The sequence below is a fragment of the Callithrix jacchus genome, chromosome 14, assembly GCF_049354715.1.
Source record: "Callithrix jacchus isolate 240 chromosome 14, calJac240_pri, whole genome shotgun sequence".
In the NCBI taxonomy this organism is placed as follows: Eukaryota; Metazoa; Chordata; class Mammalia; order Primates; family Cebidae; genus Callithrix; species Callithrix jacchus.
In genome coordinates, this window is record NC_133515.1 from 71,035,755 (window position 1) to 71,060,347 (window position 24,593).

Below are 24,593 nucleotides of genomic sequence, written 5' to 3' on the forward strand. Positions count from 1 at the left end.
TCAAAATAATTACTATTTTGAAACCCTAATGTACTGAAACTTATCAAAGAATAACTAAAATATACCTTAAGAAAAAAAAAAAACATAGCATTATTCTAAGAGTCAAAAAAACAAAAACAAAAAACCAAAGTCATAGTTATTCTAATACTTTCCCCTAGTGATATTTAAGTGTTACAACTAGTAGTGGAACTACGTTTCTGTTGAACTAAAAGTAGTTTAGTTCAAATAGAGAAGCTGCAAGCATTAGGGTCGACAATGACGTGTTTACATCCAATTTTACTCTGTGCTCCAAAAAGCAAAGCAAAAATAATAAAAGAAGCAAAAACAATAACACAATAATCAGGTAAAGGAGAAGAAAACCGATGTATGGATGGACCTTGCTAGAGAACTCTCTAGTTAATCTCCTCAATAACCCTCTCCAGAAGATGTTATAATGTTCATTTTATAGATTAGAAGTCTCTGGCACAGATTTATGTAATTAGTAAATTGTAGAACCAGTATTTAGAGCCAAAGTTACATGCTCTTCTGTGATACCATTCTGTCTCTCTGCAAGCACACCCCTGACCACCAGCTACACCACCACCATCACCATATGCACTTGCATTCTGTTCATGCACATCACACATAAACCTAAACTCAGCAACAAACATTCCTGTTCAAAAATGGGCAAAGAGGCCAGGTATGGTGGCTCATGTCTGTATTTCTAGAGCTTTGGGAAGCTGAGGCAAGAGGATCTCTTGAGGCCAAGAGTTCAAGACTAGCCTGGGCAACATAGCAAGACTCCATCTCAACTATATTAAAAAAAAAAAAAAGAAGGTAAAAGACTCAAATAGCCATTTCTCCAAAGAAGATATACAGATGGCCAATAAACACATTTATTGTCAAGATTTCTTTTTTTTGGAGGAGGAGTCTCTATCATCCAGGCTGGAGTGCAATGGCATGATCTTGGCTCACTACAACCTCTGCCTCCTGGGTTCAAGTGATTCTCCTGCCTCAGCCTCCAGAGTAGCTGGGATTACAGGTGCACACCACCATGTCCAGCTAATTTTTGTATTTTTAGTAAAGACGGGATTTCACTATGTTGCCCAGGCTGGTTTCAAACACCTGACCTCAGGTGATCCGCCTCAGCCTCCCAAAGTGTTGGAATACAGGCGTGAGCCACTGTGCCTGGCCTAAAAGATTTTTTTTAATGAGAAAATAACAAGTATTAGTGAGGATACAGAGAAACTAGAACCCCTATACATTGCTTATGGGAATGTAAAATGGTAGAGCCACTGTGGAAAACAGTAATGGTGATTCCTCAAAAAATTCACTGCAGAATTACCAGATGATCCAGCAGTTCCACTTCTGAGTCTATACCCAAAAGAACTGAAAGAAGAGATTTAAACAGATAGTGTACACCAGTGTTCATACCAGCATTACTCACAATAGTCAAAAGACAGAAATAATCCAAATGTTCATGGATAGATTAATGGATAACTAAACTGTGGCATCTGTTTATACAATGGAACATTACTTGGCCTTATAAGTGAGGAAAATCCTGACACATACTACAACGTGGAAGAACCCTGAAGACGTTATGCTAAATGAAATAAATAAATAACAAAAGGACAAATAATAAATGATGTCATTTATATGAGGTACTAGAGCGGCCAGATTCATAGAGACAGACAGTAGGGATGATGGCTGCCAGGAGCGGGGGAGGGAAAAATAAGAAGTTACTGTTAAATAGGTAAAAAGTTTCAGTTTGAGAAGATTAAAAAGTTCTGGAAATGGATGGTCATGAGAATATACTTAATGCCACTGAACTGTACAGTTAAAAATGACTAAATGTTTATGCTATGTACATTTTACCACAATAAAAACTAAACATATATAAATCTAGGTGTTTTTTTTTTCTTTTTTTTTTTGAGATAGAATCTTGCTCTGTTCCAGGGTGGAGTGCAGTGGCACGATCTCGGCTCACTGCAACCTCTGCCTCCTGGCTTCAAGCTATTCTCCTGCCTCAGCCTCTCGAGTAGCTGGAATTACAGGAAAGTGCCACCATGCCTGGCTAACTTTTGTATTTTTACAAAAATACATGGTTTCACCATGTTGGCCAGGCTAGTCTTGAACTCCTGCCTTGTAATCCACCCACCTCGGCCTCCCAAAGCGCTGGGATTACAAGCATGAGCCACCACGCCCGGCCTCTAGGAGTATTTTAAAAAATGGTTATAGTAAGTATGTAGAACCATAATCCTTGATGGTTTAGGATTCTATACAATATATCCAATAAATCCCTGATCAACACAGTAAACATTCTGCTAGAAGACACAGCACCAAATTATAATATATGTTATTTAATTATTTTGTTTAGTTCAAGTAAACAGCCTATTTTGTATAATTCAAGCAAAACAGTAACAATTCTGTTGGTCTCAATTCAGAAAGTAGTCTTTTACATGTTAATTATCAAATTTTCTAAAAATTATTCTGATATTACTTTGCCTAGCCAATTATATTTATATCATTTTAATAAGCTCATAAACAATTTTGCTTAACTATAAAAATAATATATACATTTTTAATGATATTAATTTTATTTTTATGGTTTTGGTATAGTTATGTTTCAACTATGATTTAACATTTTTTCATTGTGATGAAATGGATACAACAAAATATATTTTTTTAAGTGAAAAATTATTTTAAGCAAAAGAAAAATGAATTACTATAATTTTTTTCCAAGATTAAAATTTTTGTTCACAGTATATTGGAAATACTTTTGTTACTTTTTCATAGCAAATGACAGCCAAAACATTTTTTTAAACAAACTCTTAAAACAGAGATTCAGACCACAGGAAATGTTCTATTACAAACTGTCTAAAGTCTGTGGAAATGTTCAATGCGTTTATAATTCTATGAACAGTTATTTCAAAGATAAACAGTATCTAACGGTACTTGGCAATATTATTTTTTCAAGTTGTGGGACTTCATCCAACACAAGGAAATTATGTGTCAAACTAATTCTAGTCAAAAACACTTTGATATTAGCAACTATATGAAGAATGAAATGTTTTCCATAAATTATTTAATCACTCAGCAACCTACTTTGGACCCAAGCCTACCGCTCCCTTTCCCTCTGTTGATCATAACTCTGACCCTTCCTTTCTCCTAAAGCAGGCTCCAGCTGTCCTGGGGCTCCAGGTAAAGGAAGACCAAGACCTCACAAATGAGGTATTAACCCTTGGGAAGATCTGGCTTTCTGCAGAACCTAGAATTTCCATAAGCCCAGCAGGCCAAAACCTTTTGGGCCTTGAAAAGGGTAATGAGGTAATGTAACAAGTCTGTCAGAACAGGAGCCAACTCCCTATGCAGATAAGAGCCCGCTTCTGTATTTTCACCCTTTCAGCCTCTGGCTACTTTAACTGGAAGCTCCTCCCAGCCTCACTATCCTTCTCTCTTTTTTTTTTTTAAGAGACAATGTCTCACTCTGTCACTTAGGCTGGAGTACAGTGGTATGATCATAGCTTATTGCAGCCTTGAACTCCCTGGCTCACACAATCCTCCTGCTTCAGCCACCTGGGTAGCTGGGACAACAGGGGCACACTACAATGCCTAATTTTATTTTTTAATTTATTTGTAGAGATGGGGTCTCACTATGTTGCGGAGGCTGGTCTTGAACTCCAGGCCTCAAGTGATCCTCTCGATTTGGCCTCTCAAAGTGCTGGGATCACAGGTGTGAGCCACCACACCCAGCCCCTCACCATCTCTTCTCAACCACACCACTAGGCACTATTCCCTGGCAGCTTCACTTATTTGTCTCCATTAAAAAGAGACAAATGACAAATGATGTAACTGTAAAATCCCATCTTCTAAAAAATAGTATCATAGGGAAAAGTGTTGAAAAGTGAAAAAGCAAGATCTAAATATGTATATAAAATATCCCAAATCTGTACAAAGTCTATTTACAAACACTGAAAAGGCTGAAATACCTCAACACATTAAAGTGGTTTTTAAAATGTGATTCTAGTTTCTTTTACTTTCTTTGTGTCTTTCAGTATTTTTACAAGTTTTCTATGTGAGCATATATTACTTTTGTAATAAGTGAAAGAAAGTAAATCATATTTCACTAAAAGGAAAAAAAAAAGACAAAACAAAGCCAACTGTATCCAGCCAGTTCCAGAGAAACTGCCCCATTAACAAGAAATAATTCCATCCTCCAAGGAGCTTAATGACCAACATGTAACAACTAATTGTCAAGCTCTTTGTATTAGATCCAGGCAGCAGCAATGGTTTCTGTTAAACTCTACAAATAAAATATTTCAGATTTTAAAATATTTGTTTTTCTTGGCTAAGACCAGTTCCCAGGAACACTGTAAGAAATGTCACAATTTTTCACATATTTGGCCAACATGTGGGAGTTACTGTCAGAAAAATATCACTCAAGCGTTTTGAGGTTTTCCCCTAGGTTCTATTTCTCAAAGGTCAGCAAACGGAGAGAATTTCTCTCTCCTCCGACATACAGTCTTCCTTTAAATGAAGCTTCAAGAATACTAATTAGCATTAAATACAAAGGTAGACTTAGAGTACTCAGATAAAGAAAAAACTCAGAACTGATTTAACTCACACTGAGATGGATACTGGAAAGAATTAAGCTTTTCAAAATTGCTTTTATGGAATGAATTCATTGCCCAAGTGTAATTTGGTGTATTTTTTTTTGTTTGCAGCTTGCAAAATATGTCAGTAGGGGGAATGTCAGCTATCTCACTTCAGCACAGGCCAAAAATCTTGGTTCTTTTAAAACTTCTTTGAAAGCATTACAGTTTAAGCATTTAGAAAGGAAGTGGGCATAAGCCTTGAGCAACATAAAACGGTACCCCAAAATTCTGACTAAGAAAAGCCAATTCATATTCCTCCTGGGGATACTCCTGTGTACTTACAGCTTTTCCTGGAGCTGGCTTACTTACCGTAAGGTGTCACTTGTGATAGGTATGCTGATTAAGTCCAATAAGGAGATTCCTCCACCCAGTTCCCAAAAGTGAGCAATATCTTTTGGCTGAAAAACAAAAATTTTTGATTTTTTAATTTTAAGTACTTCTTATACATCATTAGCACTTGCCAGTAATAATTAGACATACAAAATATCATAGTCCTTAACCATTTCTTGGCAGTCAAAACTTTCTCCTTTATCCCATCCCTCAAAATGCACCAAAGCACCTATTCTAAAGAAAAATGATGAAATATTAAGAATTGCCTATATGTATACACAAATGCCCAAATGTCCTAATTCTAGTAATATCTTAACAGAAGACACAAACAGTGCCTCAGTTTTGTAAATGACATATGTAACATACACTTACACAGATTTTAGATTAAAAAGTAACCAGTTGAACAAATTTGTATTATCTTTTTGAAATATTGATAATTCTAGATAGAAATAAAACAGGTGAATAGGAAAACATTCTTATTTAGGAAGACAGAAGCTCACAGAATGAATTAGACACAGGTAAGGCATGAAGAAAAGGAATGAACAGATGGCAGTCCTGGCTGTGGACCAAGATTACTTGAGCAAAAGCATAAGCAGATGATTTGTTCCTGATTCCTGTGGAGAATCTGAGACTACCACTGACAATAATACATTAAAGGTGGGGGGAACAAGAGATCAAACAACTGCTTCTCTTTTTTATAGAACCCTCAAGATAACAGGAAACTAACAGGGCTAGGCAGTCAAGAAATTCAGAAATAAGATCATCTAGGGCTGGGTGCAGTGGCTCACACCTATAACCTCAGCACTGTGGAAGGCCAAGGCTGGAGGATCACTTGAAGCCAGGAGTTCAAGGTCAGTCTGGCCAACACGGTGAGATCCCATCACTACAAACAATTTTTTAAAATTAGCTGAGTGTGGTGGTGCATGCTTGTAGTGAATCTGGGGGGACAGTTTACTTGGGAGGCTAATTTGGGAGGATTCTTTGAGCCCAGGAGTTTGAGGCTGCCGTGAGCTATGATCCTGCCACTGTACCCCAGCCTGGGCAACAAAGTGTGACCTTGTCTCCGAAAGAAAAGAAAAAATGGAGGACCATCTATTCCATGAGGCCTCCCTAGACTGTTGGCTAATGGCATTTCTGCTTCTGTCCTGACACTGAAGAGCCTTCAGGTCACTGAAATTCTGTGAGGAGCTGACAAAGTACTTCTATTTAGAACTCTCAAGGAATTAAATATGAGAAAGACATGATGCTTCCAGAATGAATTTGGAAATATCCCACTTGAAAGTACAAAGTTTAGAGAAAAAGAATAGGTGAAAAAGAATCACACAAGTTTTTATGTATCTGCTCCCATGAGCCTGTAAGAGACAGATTATCAATAAAATAAGCTTCAGATGAATATATATTATTTTGAAATTTTGACAAATTTTCATCTTGTAATCTCTATGATTCTTTGGCTGTTCATATATAAATCATTAATTTTTGTGGAAAAAATAATTCTTCACTGGAAAATCTCCCTCAATTCAAAATCTGATAAAGGGAAGTTTTTAGAGCTCTTCTGAAAAGTTAAGCTTATGAGAGATGTCTCAACGTTTCCAATACTTTGAGAAAAGCATAATCATGCTTTGAGAAAAGCATAATTACATTTCTAGGCTTATCGCTCATGTCAAAATTCAAGTGAGTCACAAAAACGAAGTCCTCCTGTATCTCCATATATTATGTTTTTTTCTTTAAATTTCAGCTTTAATAACCTACTTTCCTTGGTAAATCCTAGGAGCAACAGTAGGCAGTTTTATCTCTTTATAAACTGCCCAATGAGCAAAACATTTGGACTAAGTCAGTGTATAAAAATGCACCTTGGTTATAGGAGTAGCAGGATGCTCCATTCTCGATTGTCCTTACACACACTTAACTTTATTTAAGAAATGACCTCTTTTCAGGTGACAACTCCAAAAAGATTCTATTTAGGAATTCTCCACCCCACCTCCTGCCAACATATACTATAAACCCACCTTCTATCCTGAATAGTTTATAATGTTCCTCTAAAGAGACATTAAAACAAGTGAAAATAGGATTATAATCAAGTAGGGCATATGATCTCAACTAGCACTATCAACTTCAACATGCATTTTTATTTTATTTTATTTATTTATTTTGAGACGGAGTCTTGCTCTGTCACCTAGGCTGAAGTGCAGTGGCACAATCTCGGCTCATTGCAACCTCTGCCTCCCGATTCAAGTGATTCGCCCATCTCAGCCTCATGAGTAGCTGAGATTATAGGTACACATTATCACACCCGGCTAATTTTTGTATTTTTAATAGAGAAGGGGTTTCACCATGTTGGTCAGACTGGTCTCAAACTATTGACCATGTGATCCGCAAGCCTCAGCCTCCCAAAGTGCTGGGATTACAGGTGCGAGCCACTGCACCCAGCCCAAGATGCATTTTTAAATGCTAATAATTTCCATTTTAAACAGTATATTTTCATAAATACTCCACAGGTCAAACTCATATTTCAGCAGATTTTTGAGAGAGAAAGTAACTCACAACACTATTCTCATGAACTGTAAAATAAAGTTAAAAAAGGTATCTTATTCTAGCATTTTAAGACATAACAAATGAGAAGGCTAAATCTTTTCACAGTTTGGGTTGGCTTCATATCTGCCACACTGCATTTGAAGTTTAATGGTAGACAGCTATGAAGTATACAACTGGATATGTTTATTGATTACAGATAAGATGGAAAAGGTAAAACAAAGTCAGCAGCATTACTTTCCCATTTTATGGGCATAGCAATATCACTTTAAAAGACACTGTGCTGGGAGTGGTGGCTCATGCCTGTAATCCCAGCACTTTGGGAGGCTGGGACAGGCAGATTACTTGAGGTCAGGAGTTCCAGACCCACCTGGCCAATATGGTGAAACCCCATCTCTACTAAAAATACAAAAATATGCCAGGTGTGGTGGCAGGTGACAATAGTGCCAGCTACTTGGGAGGCTGAGCTAGGAGAATCACTTGAACCCAGGAGGCAGAGCTTGCAGTGAGCTGAGATCGTGCCACTGCACTCCAGCCTGGACAAGAGTGAGACTCCAATTGAAAAAACAAAACAAAACAAAACAAAAAAAACCACTTACTGTGTTGTGCCCTTTTGCTCTCCTTCCATATGTATACTCCAAAGCTAAGGTTGATTTTGGTGGCTCATCTCTGTATAATAAAGGCAGATAGTATTATTGTTGTGGGTGGTGTCAGTTTCTTATGTTATCATCTTACCTGATTCATTTTCCCTTCCTCTTAGAAACTCTATTAGAGAAGTTACTTTGTATAATAGCATTGAGATAAATTATATGTACTAAATAAATGAACCTTCAAAACACCATCTTAGTGGATTTTAATGGTGCCTGCATGATGTGGTAGCCCCTAAAGGCAGAGCTGTGGCAAATGGAGAATGCGTTGAGGCTGGCAGTGTGGATGGCCACATTGGGCACTAGATCTCCACATCCAGGCCATGTAGGAAGCACTGACATTGGGTTTATGCTCAGCCTTGATTTAAAACATCAATGCAAGACTTGGCCAGGCATGGTGGCTCATGCCTGTAATCCTAACACTTGGGAGGCCAAGGCGGGTAAACTGCTTGAGTTCAGGAGTTTGAGACTAGCCTGGGCAACGTAGCAAAACCTTGTCTCTACAAAAAAAAGTAGTGCACGCCTGTAGTCCCAGCTACTCAGAAAGCTGAGGTGGGAGAATCGCTGGAGCCTAGGAGAATTGCTTGAGCCTGGAAGGTCAAGGCTGCAGTAAGCTGAGATCGTGCCACTGCACTCCAGCCTGGGTGACGGAGTAAGACCCTGTCTCAAAAAAAACGAAAACAATGCAAGACTTTAATACAGTCCTCTATCTTCAATCACAGTTCAAATATGGGTATCATTTAGCTAGTGATAGTTAATAAATCATATCAACAAATCCTTAAAGTCAGTAATGATTAGGAAAACATTAAAACAATTTGCTGAATTATTTATACTATAGCTTATATTGCTGGTAAGCAGTTTATGATATATATTTTTATTATGGTAAAGAATGCAAAATAGAACTTAACCATTTTTAAGTGTACAATTCAGTAGTATTAAATATATTCACGTTGTTATATAACCTGTATTCAGCACGTTTTCATCCACAAGACTGAAACTCCATACCCATTAAACAACTCCTCGGCCATGCATGGTGGCTCACACCTGTAATCCCATCACTTTGGGAGACCAAGGCAGGTGGATCACCTGAGGTGAGGAGTTCAAGACCAGCCTGGCCAACATGGTAAAACCCCATCTCTACTAAAAATATAAAGAAAAATTAGCCAGGTGTGGTGGTGGGTGCCTGTAATGCCAGCTGAAGTAGGAGAATTGCTTGACCCTGGGAGGCAAAGGTTGCAGTGAGCCAAGACCGCCCCATTGCCCTCTAGCCTGGGCAACAAAAACGAAACTCCGTCTCAAAAAAAAAAAAAACCCTCATTTTCCCTTCCCCCTAGTCCTTGATAACCACCATTCTACTTTTTGTTTCTATGAGTTTGATTATTCTAGATATCTCATATAAGTGAAATCACACAATATTTAATTTTTTTTTGCAGTGGCACAATCTTGGCTCACTGCAACCTCTGTCTCCTGGGTTCAAGCTATTCTCATGCCTCCCAAGGAGCGGGGATTACAGGGGCCCGCCACCATGCCCAGCCAATTTTTGTATTTTTAGTAGAGACAGGGTTTCACCATGTTGGTCAAACTTGTCTCGAACTCCTGACTTTGTGATCTGCCCACCTCGGCCTCCTAAAGTGTTGGGATTACAGGCATGAGCCACTGCGCCCAGCCAGAAATTTTCTTTTATCAAGCAAAATGCTACTTTTTTTAAGACAAAATTTATAAGATCTGATATTTAACCTAAACTTTGTAAAACTGCCCTTTTCCTAAGCAGACTATTAAGGAATTGAAATGATTACTTTTCAAGTCAATGTACTATTTTGTAGTATTTTCTCCTAAGCTGGTGTTGTATTAGATGATTTGTTTATGACAGGAAACAGCAAATGTGTCTAAAAAGACCCATGATTCCTGGAGATGGAAAGACAAAACAGGTTTTACTGTTGATAGTTCCTCTGAGAAACGATTCTGCTGGTGAAAGAAATTACACAAAACTAGGCATTTATTATTTTTATTCTTTAATAATATTTTTCAAACGAGTGACATTTCTTTAATGTGACCTTAATACCAAATTCCATCTCTTTTGACGATTTGGGAGAAGTTATAAGAAATATGTATTGAAATGAAGGGAACAGAGAAATATCTTCCAAAATTGATTGAAGACTTTCCTTATCAGCTTCCTGCAACATCTATCAATCATAACCCTAAACGTTAATCTGATGGCCTGCTTCTACAGTGTAGGTTAGGAAGTATATAAAAGAAATGATAAAATATCCAGTTTGAAGACCAACATTGTGCTTCAAAAATGTATCCCCGAGCAACTAAAGCTTCCAGTGAATGTTCAAATAATCATAGATTCGGCAGAATAAAATAATTTAAATACCAGAGTAGCACAGCCAAAAAGAAGGTAAACACATTATAGGCTGGATCATTATGATAACATTTCTCCCTCAAATAGGGAAACCCAGTATTAATCTCATAGCATTTTTGGCTTATTGTTAGTTTTATCTTTAAAGGTGCTCTTAAAGGTTATACTAAGGATTCACTAAGAATTAAATATTTTGTTTGAGTCTTAAAATCATTCCCCTTCCTTATGTCTTCTAGGATCTAACTTGCCCTATACAACTACAGTAAGCATCAATGTAGTTTAAAGGTTAATATAACACTTACCTGTCAAGACACCTTAGAATAATAGTAGTCTTTCCCTGGAAATTAAAAAAGAAGGAATACTGTGTTAATGTCATTCATATGTAAAATTGTATTATTATTCATAATTGTGGCCCAAAATAGCTTTTTAATCTCTTGAATGATAAATTACCTGGAAACTAAAAACTAGAAACTTTCAGAATTGTTCTAAAGTTTGATAAGTGGAAAAAGTTAACTGTCAACTTTCCATCACAGTGTAACTACACTGCTATTATTATAATTATAAAGTCCCACAGATGACAAATACTAGCAAACCATACCTTACTTAAGTGGTCAACTTGGCAGCTGTCTTAAATTTTTCTCTACTCATCAATGCTAATTACTGGTTATGCTGATGCTTAGTGTCTTTTAAAATGTTTTAATTCCAATTGTTGAAGTGGAAATAAAGAAAAAGGATAACACACAAATAAAGGACGCATTGCAAATATGTTCAAAGTAAGCAGCAATTCAGACACTGCACTAGAGCAATTTGTTTTAATTACAGAGGATGTATTCATTCCAAGTTTCTTTTTCTTTTATTGTATTTTTGAGACAGAGTCTCACTCTATCGCCAAGGTTGAGTACGGTGGCATGATCTCAGTTCACTGCAACTTTCACCTCCTGGGCTCAAGTGATTCTTGTGCCTCAGACTCCTGCGTAGCTGGGATTACGGGTGCACACCACCACGCCCAGCTAATTTTTGTATTTTTAGTAGAGACAGAGTTTTTCCATGTTGGCCAGGCTGGTCTTGAACTCCTGCCGACCTTGGCCTCCCAAAGTGCCACCACACCTGGCCCCAAGTTTCTTTTCAGGAATTCTGGCCTAACTGCTACTACTAGTTATGGAACTTAACTTCACAGTTTAGCCAGGGACTACTAGCTCTGTGGTTTACATCATTTTTAAAAAATAGTAAAAACCTTTTTTTTTTTTTAAAAAAAAAAAAAGACCCCTTACAAGGAAACAGATAAAAGAGAAACAGCAGGGCAAGCTCCACTGGAGGAAACCTTCAGGCTCCAAAGAAAATAATTTGAAAAACTCTGGATTGTCAAAAACACAGAACATTTAATATATGTGTTTTTAGTTTTACTAAAAAACCTATAGTTTTTAATCAAAAGAAGATAATTACTTCAGATTACATCTGGAATATGATCAAATTGAAGAATTGTTTTGTAATGAGATATATCAAAAAATAACTGGGCCAGGAATAGTGGCTCATACCTGTAATCCCAGCACTTTGGGAGGTTGAGGCAGGTGGATCACAAGGTCAAGAGGTGCAGACCATCCTGGCTAATATGGTAAAACCCCGTCTCTACTAGAAATACAAAAATTAGCTGGGTGTGGTGGTGTGTGGCCTATAGTTCCAGCTACTTCGGAGGCGAAGGCAGGAGAATTGCTTGAACCCGGGAGGCAGAGGTTGCAGTGAGTTGAGACTGCCTCCAATGAACTCCAGCCTGGCAACAGAGTGAAACTCCGTCTCAAAAAATAAATCATTGGAATAGTATAATATAAAAATGTACATTATTGAAGGATGTTTACTGGCTGGTGTTATATCAAACTGAATAACTAAAAAAACCCAACATGTTCCCAAATAGGGGGCTGGCTAAATTAATTATGGTAATCCATACAATAGAATAATATACAGCTATTAGGAATGACAATATAGAAATATTCTTACTGACATAGTAAGACATTCATAATAGATTAGCATGACTCTGTTTGCATTAAAAAATACCTTTTCCTGTTTCCTTGAAGTACACACACACACACACACACACACACACACACACACACACACAGTGAGAGAAACAAACACACAAATAAATTTAGAGGGACATTAGTCTGTTAATAATGATTATTTCTAGCTGATGGATTTGCAAGTAAGTAATGTTTTTAAGAAAATTGGGATTTTCTAATTTTCCTACACTGAACTTGTATCATACATAGTATACTATAAAAGTTTTAAATTAATAAGAGCTACATTACTTAAAAAGTAATGTACTCTATATATAAGAAAGTAGAATAAGAATTGGAAGGAATTTTAGATAATATCTAGCCAATTTCCTCACATTTTCATGGTACACTAGTATTGATTTAAATCACCCCCCCTTTTTGTTTTGGAGACCAAGTCTCATGTTGCTGAGGCTAGAGTACAGTGGCACCATCTTGGCTCACTGCAACATCTGCCTCTAGGTTCAAGCGATTCTCATGCCTCAGCTTCCAGAGTAGCTGGGATTACTGGCTTGCCCCACCATGTACAGCTAACTTTTTGTATTTTAGTAGAGACGGATTTCACTATGTTGGCAAGCTAATCTCTAACTCCTGGCCTCAAGTGATCCACCCACCTCGGCCTCCTAAAATGCTGGGATTACAGGATTGAGCCATAATGCCCGGCCTTAAATCACTTTTATTACAATCTCCTATAAATGTATAGTACTATGTGGTTACAATTCCAAATTAACATAAACTAATCCAGGAACTGAAATCAAGTTTTAGATTATCACTAAAATTACAACCCAAAATTTAAAAATTCATTAGTACACTGTGGTCCCCTGAGAATGCACCCATAGTCCTGTTGGTTTCCTAATTCAAGAAACATGGACCTAGTACAAGTTCATTTAGAGACCATCGAAATGAATCCCATCTTCCCTCTCATTGCCTCAATCACTCCAGATGTCCAGTCCTCTCCTCTGACCCATTATTCCTGGAACTCTGAATTTCCTAGTTCTTTACACATCCCTTAATTTGGCCCAATAATCCCCTCTTGTCCCTTTCCTCCTCTAAAATCCTTCTACTGTATGACTCCAAGTCCATGACTGGCAAACTCCCTGATATATCAACCTTTTTCAGAATATTCTCTCTACCTGTTGGCCTTAACTAAAATATGACTTTCCCTGAACCCCGCCCTCTGCAGCCTTGTTAAACGAGGCTATTTATTCTCACTATCCTACATACTTTAGGGTCCTCCTTGCTCCCCAGTGCCACCCATAAACAACTACTCCACCTCCCTCCTCTTACAAAAACCTCAGAGGCTTGTATCAGTTTACCACCATGGTTGCTGTCACCTCTTTTGGCTCACGATCTCCCTTACTTTGCAGTTACTGTCACGAATCTTCCTCATACCCACATAGGTCTTGGCAATTCACCTGACATCCCGACCTCTCACTGCATGCCTCCTAATGGAGGCCTTTTCCCTCACTCTACTTCTGCCACAGTCACTTCCAAGGTTACATCTTGAAGCATTCCAGTTTCACTGGCAACTGCACTGCTTCCAAACTCGCACGTACACACAGCACATCCTCTAACCGCTTCTTCAGTCATCCTCATAGTAATAACTCTTTGGTCTTCACGAAGGTCTCGAATGTCCATTGACACACCCTCTGCTAACAGTCGCTCCTACGTCAGCTTCTTCCTACCTTCACTTCTCTCCTTTTCCATCTCAGTGTCCATAGTTTATCATTACAATAATCTCTGGTAAATATCATCCATGCCCTGGGCTCCCTCACTTTGCATTGCACTTGCACCCAGCCAGCAAAGCCACCCCAGGTGATCACCTTCCTCTTCCATGCCTGCACCCATGCAAGTCATGGTGGAGAAAAACCATGTACACTGGACAGATCAGTATCATATTAACACCCATCATCAAAATGGCAGTCAGCAATGACTGACAATCCTACTACATTTCCTAGTATGATCTTTCTCCCATTTGTCGCAGTATCTGTTTCACACATTTTTCTTGAACATCTCAGAATACTCAACACTCTTAACCCGAATTACTTCTCACCCTTCCTGCTTTAGTCACCACCCTCTTTGGGAGGCTTTCTTATTCTCCCAACTTTTGGGATGAGTTAAGTGCCCTCTCTGTTTTCCTCCACAGCATTTGTCTCTAGGTATTGTCATTGTTGGTATACAAGTCTTCATGCACAAGTTCCTTCCCAGTAAAGAATGTCTTTCATTCCTGTTTCCACAGTGTCTAGCAGAATGGTTAGCATATTAAAAGAAGACATACATGAGGCCAACAAACATATGAAAAAATGCTCATCATCACTGGTCATTAGAGAGATGCAAATCAAAACCACATTAAGATACCATCTCACGCCAGTTAGAATGGCGATCATTAAAAAATCTGGAGACAACAGATGCTGGAGAGGATGTGGAGAAATAGAAACACTTTTACACTGCTGGTGGGAGTGTAAATTAGCTCAACCATTGTGAAAGACAGTGTGGCGATTCCTCAAGGCCTTAGAAACAGAAATTCCATTTGACCCAGCAATCCCATTACTGGGTATATATCCAAAGGACTATAAATAGTTCTACTATAAGGACACATGCACACGAATGTTCATTGCAGCACTGTTTACAATAGCAAAGACCTGGAACCAACCCAAATGCCCATCGATGATAGACTGGACTGGGAAAATGTGGCACATATACACCATGGAATACTACGCAGCAATCAAAAATGATGAATTGGTGTCCTTTGTAGGGACATGGATGAATCTGGAGAACATCATTCTCAGCAAACTGACACAAGAACAGAAAATGAAATACACATATTCTCACTCATAGGTGGGTGATGAACAATGAGAACACATGGACACAGGGAAGGGAGTACTACACACTGGGGTCTATTGGGGGGAATAGGGGAGGGACAGCAGGAGGGGGAGCTGGAAAGGGATAGCATGGGGAGAAATGCCAGATGTGGGTGAAGGGGAGGAAGGCAGCAAAACACATTGCCATGTGTGTACCTATGCAACTATCTTGCATGTTCTGCACATGTACCCCAAAACCTAAAATGCAATAAAAATAATAATAATAAAAATAAAAAATAAAATAAAACATGTTTGATCAATGTCAACCAAATGGATGAACAGATGGTTGGAAGGAAAAAGAGGAGGCACCAGGGCAGTTGGCTTCTTTGGTAAAGGGTAACTAATTGAACAATAGAAGCATTAATTAGTTCTCTTCATCTACCAAAATAATGTTCTTCATGAAGCAGAATCAGATATTTTTTTCTTTCTTTTTTGAAACAAGGTCTCCCTCTGTTGCCCAGGCTAGAGTGCAATGGCACAATCATGGTGGCTCACTGTAGCCTTGACCTCCTGGACTCAGGTGATCCTCTCGCCTCAGCCTTCCATGTAGCTGGGACTACAGGTGAGTGCCACCACACCTGGCTAATTTTTCTATTTTTTTGGTAAAGACTGGGTTTCACCATGTTGCCCAGGTTGGTCTCAAACTCCTCAACTCAAGCAATCCACTTGCCTCAGCCTCCTAAAGTTCTGGAATTACAAGTATGAGCTATCACACTCAACATACTTTTTAAAGAACAATACCCTCAAAAGTTTTAGATATCTTAAGGGAGTTCCCAACTCATCAGAAACAAAATTACTTTTGTTACTAAAAACAAAAAACAGCTTGCATATGCCCCATATGGCCATCAAGAAAAAGGGGTGGTTTCACAAGTAACAAACAGAACAAAACAAGACGATATCATGACTACAAAGGAGTCAAGAATAACTGTTACAGAGATTTTGCATGTGAGCATTTGTATGCTGGAATCAGTAATCAGTACCATTAGTATAAGCCATTCTGTCTAATATTCTGTGTATACAGAATGTTTTTTGTAATAGAAATTTATTTGCTATTACTGTAAGACTAGTACTATTTACTCATTTATTTAAATTCATGTATGTACCTACATGGCAGTTAGGAGACTGTTAAGTACTATACTTAATATGAAAATCACAAGCATCATAATAGTAAACTTATGAAATAATATACAGCCAGGTGTGGTGGCTCATGCCTATAATCCCAGCACTCTGGGAGGCCGAGATGAGCAGATTGCTTGAGCCCAGGAGTTCAAGACCAGCCTGGGCAACATAGTGAAACTCCATCTCTACTAAAAATACAAAAAATTAGCTGGGTGTGGTGGCGCACACCTGTAATCCTAGCTATTTGACAAGGTAAAATCACCTGAGCCAGGGAAGTCGAGGCTGCAGTGAGCTGAGACTGTGCCACTGCACTCCAGCCTGGGCAACCAGAGTGAGAGCCTGTCTCAAAAAAAAAAAAAAGAAAGAAAAAGCATGCTTATATACTATATACTTATATAGTTGGGTTAAAATTTTAAAATAGGAGGACTCAAGATGGCGCTGTGAGAACAACCCAGGATTGGAGCTCTCGTTGAATCCGCAAACGGTGAGTTGGAGCTGCATTTCCAGACTGATCCTTGTTGCCCACAGAATGGGGAAACTCCCAAGTATAAAAAAGACACGGGACGCCAGGCAGTAGGTCTGCCTGGCGAAGCCGGCAGCCGGGGCGGAGGCGGCCGGCCCTACCCAGCAATCCCCACAGGGCGCGCTTGTCTGGGTGCCCTGTTGAACCGGCAACCTGAGACTTGAGAGGGCTGGACTTGAGACTGAACGAGACTTGGACAGTAGGCCAGCCCAGGGGATTGCAGGGACAGATCGTTTGGGACACCCAGTGGGACGAACAAAACCGCGACTTCAAACTATCCCGAGCAGACGGTCCGAGACGCTCTGTGGGGGAGGGGCGTCCACCACTACCGAGGCAACTGGCCCCAACTGAGATACACGCCCACTGCTGACACAGCCAGCTGTTGCCGAGGCAACCCATCCCTACTGAGATACACACCCACTGCTGACGCAGCCTGCCGTTGCTGAGGCAACACGCTACAACGAAGAGACTCCGCCGCAGGGCGTGGCGGAGACCACAGCAGAGCCTGCAGGAACAGGGCGAATCACACAACAGCAGGGCAGAGCCTCGGCAGCCCAACAGTGGCTAGTCTGCCTTCTAGCTGGGCAGGACACCTCATCGGACATTGAAAAATATAGCCCGAACCCCCCAACACAGAGCATTTGAGAAAAAAAGGGTTTTTTTAAATGAGCTCTGTTGCAGCAGAATCAAACATAGCAGCCTAACAGCCCTGAATGAACAACAGAGATCACAGCTCAGCAATTGAGCTCCAAAAAAGTACAGACTGTCTCCTCAAGCAGCTCCCTGACCCCTCTATATCCAAAAGACTGACATTTGGCAGGCATCATTCTGGGACGAAGATAGCAGAAAAAGAAACGGGTAGCATCCCTCACTGTGCCACAGCTGCTAGAGGTGCACCCCAGACAAGCAGGGCCTGGAGTGGACCTCAGCAGTCATACAGTGAAGGGGCTAGGCTGGTAGAAGGAAAACCAAGTAACAGAAATGCTTCATCATCAACAATCTGGGCGTCCACTCAGAGACCCAATCGAAAAGTCAGCAACTACGCAGATGACAAGCAGATAAACCACAAAGATGGGAAGAAACCAGCGAAAAAAGGATGAAAACACCCGAAACCAGAACACCTCACCTCCTAGAAAGGACCAAAACTCCTCACCAGCAAGGGAGCAAAGCTGGATGGAGAATGACTGTGACTAAATGACGGAATTAGACTTCAGAAGGTGGATAATGAGAAACTTTTGTGAGCTAAAAGAACATGTATTAAATCAATGCAAAGAAACTAAGGAACTTAAAAAAAGATATGAGGAAATGATAACAAGAATGGATGACTTAGAGAGGAATATGAATGAATTAAAGGAGCTGAAAAACACAATATGAGAACTTCGCGAAGCATGCACAAGTTTCAATAGCCGAATTGACCAAGCAGAAGAAAGAATATCTGAAGTCGAAGACCAACTCAATGAAATAAAACGAGAAACCAAGATTAGAGAAAAAAGCACAAAAAGGAATGAACAAAGTCTCCAAGATATGTGGGACTATGTGAAAAGACCTAATCTATGTTTGATAGGCGTACCAGAAGGGGACGAAGAGAATGAATCCAAGCTGGAAAATACTCTTCAGGACATCATCCAGGAAAACTTCCCCCACCTAGCAAGACAGGCCAACACTCAAATGCAGGAAATACAGAGAACACCACAAAGATATTCCGCAAGAAGAGCAACCCCAAGGCACATAATCGTCAGATTCAACAGGGTTGAAATAAAGGAGAGAATACTAAGGGCAGCCAGAGAGAAAGGTCGGGTCACCCACAAAGGGAAGCCCATCAGACTCACAGCAGATCTCTCGGCAGAAACACTACAAGCCAGAAGAGAGTGGGGGCCAATATTCAACATTCTTAAAGAAAAGAACTTTCAACCCAGAATTTCATATCCAGCCAAACTGAGCTTCAGAAGTGAAGGAAAAATAAAATCCTTTGCGAACAAGCAAGTACTCAGAGATTTTGGCACCACCAGGCCTGCTTTACAAGAGCTCCTGAAAGAGGCCCTACACATAGAAAGGAACAACAAGTACCAGCCATTCCAAAATCACACTAAAAGTTAAAGAGCATCAACATAATGAAGATTCTACAACAACTAACAGGCAAAACAGCCACTTAGTATCAAAATGGCAGTATCAAATTCACACGTAACAATATTAACCCTAAATGTAAATGGACTAAATGCACCAATCAAAAGACACAGACTGGCAAATTGGATAAAAAGCCAAAACCCATCAGTGTGCTCTATCCAGGAAACCCATCGCACATGCAAGGATACACAAAGGCTCAAAATAAAGGGATGGAGGAAGATTTACCAAGCAAATGGAGAGCAAAAAAAAAAGCAGGAGTTGCAATTCTCATCTCTGATAAAATATACTTTAAAGCAACAAAGATCAAAAGAGACAAAGAAGGCCATTACATACTGGTAAAAGGATCGATAAAACAAGAAGAGCTAATGATCCTAAACATATATAGACCCAATGCAGGAGCACCCAGATACATAAGGCAAGTTCTTAATGACTTACAAAGAGAATTAGACTCCCACACAATAATAGTGGGAGACTTTAAAACTCCACTGTCAATATTAGACAGATCAACCAGACAGAAAATCAACAAGGACATCCAGGGCTTGAACTCAGACCTGGGGCAAGCAAACCTGATAGACATTTACAGAACTCTCCACCCCAAATCCACAGAATATACATTCTTCTCAGCACCACATCACACCTACTCAAAAACTGACCACATAATTGGAAGTAAAGCACTGCTCAGCAAATGCAAAACAACTGAAATCATAACAAATAGCCTCTCAGACCATAGTGCAATCAAGTTAGAATTCAGAATACAGAAACCAACCCAGAACCGCACAGCTTCATGGAAACTGAACAACTGGCTCTTGAATGTTGACTGGGTAAACAATGAAATGAAGTCAGAAATAAAGAAATTCTTCGAAACCAATGAGAACGAAGACACAACATGCCAGAACCTCTGGGACACATTTAAAGCAGTCTCTAGAGGCAACTATATAGCGATAAGTGCCCATATGAGGAGAATGGAGAGATCCAAAATTGACACCCTATCGTCAAAATTGAAAGAGCTAGAGGAGCAAGATCAAGAAAACTCAAAACCCAACAGAAGACAAGAAATAACTAAGATCAGAGCTGAAACTGAAGGAGATTGAGACACGAAAAACCCTTCAAAAAATCAATAAATCCAAGAGCTGGTTTTTTGAAAAGATCAACAAAATAGACAGACCACTAGTCAGATTGATTAAAAATAAAAGAGAGAACAACCAAATAGATGCAATAAAAAATGATAAAGGGGAAATCACCACAGATTCCACAGAAATTCAAACCATCATCAGAGAATATTACAAACAACTCTATGCACATAAACTAGTAAACCTGGAAGAAATGGATAAATTCTTGGACTCCTGTGTCCTCCCAAGCCTAAACCAGGAGGAAGCTGAAACTATGAATAGACCAATAACAAGGGCAGAAGTCGAGGCAGCAATTAAGAGCCTACCACACAAAAAAAAGCCCAGGTCCAGACGGGTTCACAGCCGAATTCTACCAGACACACAAAGAGGAGCTGGTACCATTCCTTCTAAAACTATTTCAAACAATCCAAAAAGAGGGAATACTTCCCAAATCATTTTACGAGACCAACATCATCCTGATACCAAAACCCAGCAGAGACCCAACAAGAAAAGAAAACTTCAGGCCAATATCCATGATGAACATAGATGCAAAAATCTTCAATAAAATATTGGCAAGCCAAATGCAACAGCAAATCAAAAAACTTATTCACCATGATCAAGTAGGATTCATCCTGGGGATGCAAGGCTGGTTCAACATATGCAAGTCTATAAACGTAATTCACCACAAAAACAGAACCAAAAACAAAAACCACATGATTATCTCAATTGATGCAGAGAAGGCATTTGACAAAATTCAACAGCCCTTTATGCTAAAAACCCTCAATAAACTCGGTATCGATGGAACGTATCTCAAAGTAATAAAAGCTATTTATGACAAACCCACAGCGAATATCATACTTAATGGGCAAAAACTGGAAGCATTCCCTTTGAAATCCGGCACTAGACAAGGATGCCCTCTGTCACCACTCCTATTCAATATAGTTCTGGAAGTTCTAGCCACAGCAATCAGGCAAGAAAAAGAAATAAAGGGTATTCAAATAGGAAAGGTGGAAGCCAAATTATCTCTATTTGCAGACGACATGATAGTATACCTAGAAGACCCCATCGCCTCAGCCCAAAAACTCCTGAAACTGATAAGCAACTTCAGCAAAGTCTCAGGATATAAAATCAATGTGCAAAAATCACAAGCATTCGTCTACACCAATAACAGACTTAAAGAAAGCCAAATCAAGAACGAACTGCCATTCACAATTGCTACAAAAAAAATAAAATACCTTGGAATACAACTCACAAGGAACGAAAGGGACCTCTTCAAGGAGAACTACAAACCACTGCTCAACGAAATCAGAGAGGACACAAACAGATGGAGAAACATTCCATGTTCATGGTTAGGAAGAATTAATATCGTGAAAATGGCTATACTGCCCAAAGTAATTTACAGAATCAACGCTATCCCCATCAAGCTACCATTGACTTTCTTCACAGAACTGGAAAAAACCACCATGAACTTCATATGGAACCGAAAGAGAGCCCGCATAGCCAAGTCAATTCTAAGCAAAAAGAACACAGCGGGGGGCATCACACTACCGGATTTCAAACTATACTACAAGGCTACAGTAATCAAAACAGCATGGTACTGGTACCAAAACAGAGATATAGACCAATGGAACAGAACAGAGGCATCAGAGGCAACACAACATATCTACAACCATACAATCTTTGATAAACCCAACAAAAACAAGCAATGGGGAAAGGATTCCCTGTTCAACAAATGATGCTGGGAAAACTGGCTAGCCATGTGCAGAAAGCAGAAACTGGACCCCTTCCTGACACCTTACACTAAAATTAACTCCAGATGGATTAAAGACTTAAACATAAGACCTGGCACCATAAAAACCCTAGAAGGAAATCTAGGCAAAACTATCCAGGACATAGGAGTAGGCAAGGACTTCATGAACAAAACACCAAAAGCATCGGCAACAAAAGCCAAAATAGACAAATGGGACCTAATGAAACTCCACAGCTTCTGCACGGCAAAAGAAACAGTCACTAGAGTGAATCGGCAACCAACAGAATGGGAAAAAATTTTTGCAGTCTACCCATCTGACAAAGGGCTGATATCCAGAATTTACAAAGAACTCAAACGGATTTACAGGAAAAAAACAAACAAGCCCATTCAAAAGTGGGCAAAGGATATGAACAGACACTTTATGAAAGAAGACATATATGAGGCCAACAATCATATGAAAAAATGCTCATCGTCACAGGTCATCAGAGAGATGCAAATCAAAACCACATTGAGATACCATCTCACGCCAGTTAGAATGGCGATCATTAAAAAATCTGGAGACAACAGATGCTGGAGAGGATGTGGAGAAAAAGGAACACTTTTACACTGTTGGTGGGAGTGTAAATTAGTTCAACCATTGTGGAAGTCAGTGTGGCAATTCCTCAAGGCCTTAGAAATAGAAATTCCATTTGACCCAGCAATCCCATTACTGGGTATATATCCAAAAGACTATGAATCGTTCTACTATAAGGACACATGTACACGAATGTTCATTGCAGCACTGTTTACAATAGCAAAGACCTGGAATCAACCAAAATGCCCATTGATAATAGACTGGATTGGAAAAATGTGGCACATATACACCATGGAATATTATGCAGCAATCAGAAATGATGAGTTTGTGTCGTTTGTAGGGACATGGATGAATCTGGAGAATGTCATCCTCAGCAAACTGACACAAGAACAGAAAATGAAACACCGCATATTCTCACTCATAGGTGGGTGATGAAAAATGAGACCACATGGACACAGAAAGGGGAGTACTAAACACTGGGGTCTATTGGGGGGAAAAGGGGAGGGCCAGTGGGAGGGGGAGGTGGGGAGGGATAGCCTGGGGAGAAATGCCAAATGTGGGTGAAGGGGAGAAGGAAAGAAAAGCACACTGCCACGTGTGTTCCTACGCAATGTCTTACATGCTCTGCTCATGTACCCCAAAACCTAAAATCCAAAAAAAAATAGAAAAATAAAAAAAAGATTTTAAAATATAAATGATACCTATGATAATTTAATTTAAAAAATTAAGTTTGAATTGTAAAAAGTAGGCCAATATGAAAACTGGAAAATAGCTGGAGGACTCAAGATGGCGCTGTGAGAACAACCCAGGATTGAAGCTCTCGCTGGATGTGCGGAGAGGGTGAGTTGGGGACGCATTTCCAGACGGATCTTAGTTGCCCACAGAACGGGGAAATTCCCAGGTATAAAAGAGACGTGGGACGCCAGGCAGAGGTCTTGGCTGGTGTAGCCGGCAGCCGGTGCGGCTGCAGCCCGCGCCGGAGCGCAGAGGTGCTCCACAGCGCTCCATACAAAAGCGCACTGTTATGGGTGCCCTGTTGAACCGGCAAACTGAGACCTGAGAGGGCTGAACTTGAGACTGAACGGGACGTGGACAGTGAGCCAGTCCAGAAAATCCCAGGGACACAGCGTTTGGGGTAGCGCAGTGTGACAAACAAAACGGTGATTCCAAACGCTCCCGGTGAGGTTTTCTTAAAGCACAGCTCCGTGGGGGAGGGGCGTCCGCCATTACCGAGGCAATCAGCCCCTACTGAGGTACATGCCCATTGCTGACGCAGCCTGCCGTTGCCGAGGCAACCCAGTACAATAGAAAGACTCCGCCAGGGCGTAGCCCATGGCAACAGGGTGGAGACCGCAGCAGAAGGGCAGACCCTGCAGCAACAGGGCGAACCTCACACCAGCAGGGCAGAGCCTCGGCAGGCAAATAGTGACTAGACTGCCTCCTAGCTAGGCAGGACAGCGAGGCGGACACTCACAAGGAAAGCCCTAACCCCCCCCCAGACAGAGCATCTGAGAAAAAAAGGGTTTTTTTATGAGTTATGTTGCAGCAGAATTAAACATAGCAGCCTAACAGCCCTGAATGAACAACAGAGCTCACAGCTCAGCACTTGAGCTCCTACAAAGTACAGACTGTCTCCTCAAGCAGCTCCCTGACCCCTCTATATCCAAAAGACTAACATTTGGCAGGCATCATTCTGGGACAAAGATAGCAGAAAAAAAAACTGGTAGCATCCCTCGCTGTTCCGCAGCTGCTATAGGTGCACCCCAGACAAGCCGGGCCTGGAGTGGACCTCAGCAGTCGTACAGTGAAGGAGCTAGACTGGTAGAAGGAAAACCAAGTAACAGAAATACTTCATCATCAACAATCTGGGTGTCCACTCAGAGACCCAATCGAAAAGTCAGCAACTACACAGACGACAGGTGGATAAATCCACAAAGATGGGAAGAAACCAGCGCAAAAAGGAGGACGACACCCGAAACCAGAACA

The 24,593-nt window shown here is 40.1% G+C and overlaps 1 protein-coding gene across 10 annotated transcripts in view; it reads right to left on the reverse strand.

The window, feature by feature from the left end:
• DYNC2LI1 (dynein cytoplasmic 2 light intermediate chain 1) overlaps positions 1-24,593 on the reverse strand; it is a 73,489-nt gene that overhangs the window by 40,107 nt on the left and 8,789 nt on the right. For 8 of the 10 annotated variants that reach the window (XM_035272676.3, XM_035272673.3, XM_078349432.1 and 5 more), the window contains 3 exons: positions 10,805-10,839; positions 8,093-8,162; positions 4,944-5,032 (listed from right to left, as the gene is read on the reverse strand). Coding sequence is in view for 4 of the 10 variants with exons in the window: in XM_035272673.3 (XP_035128564.1) it covers positions 4,944-5,032; positions 8,093-8,162; positions 10,805-10,839 (194 nt within the window). In the remaining 6 variants the exon portion in view is untranslated. The remainder of the gene's footprint in view (positions 1-4,943; positions 5,033-8,092; positions 8,163-10,804; positions 10,840-24,593) is intronic. The other 2 variants (XM_035272678.3, XM_078349433.1) reach the window with 1 other exon arrangement.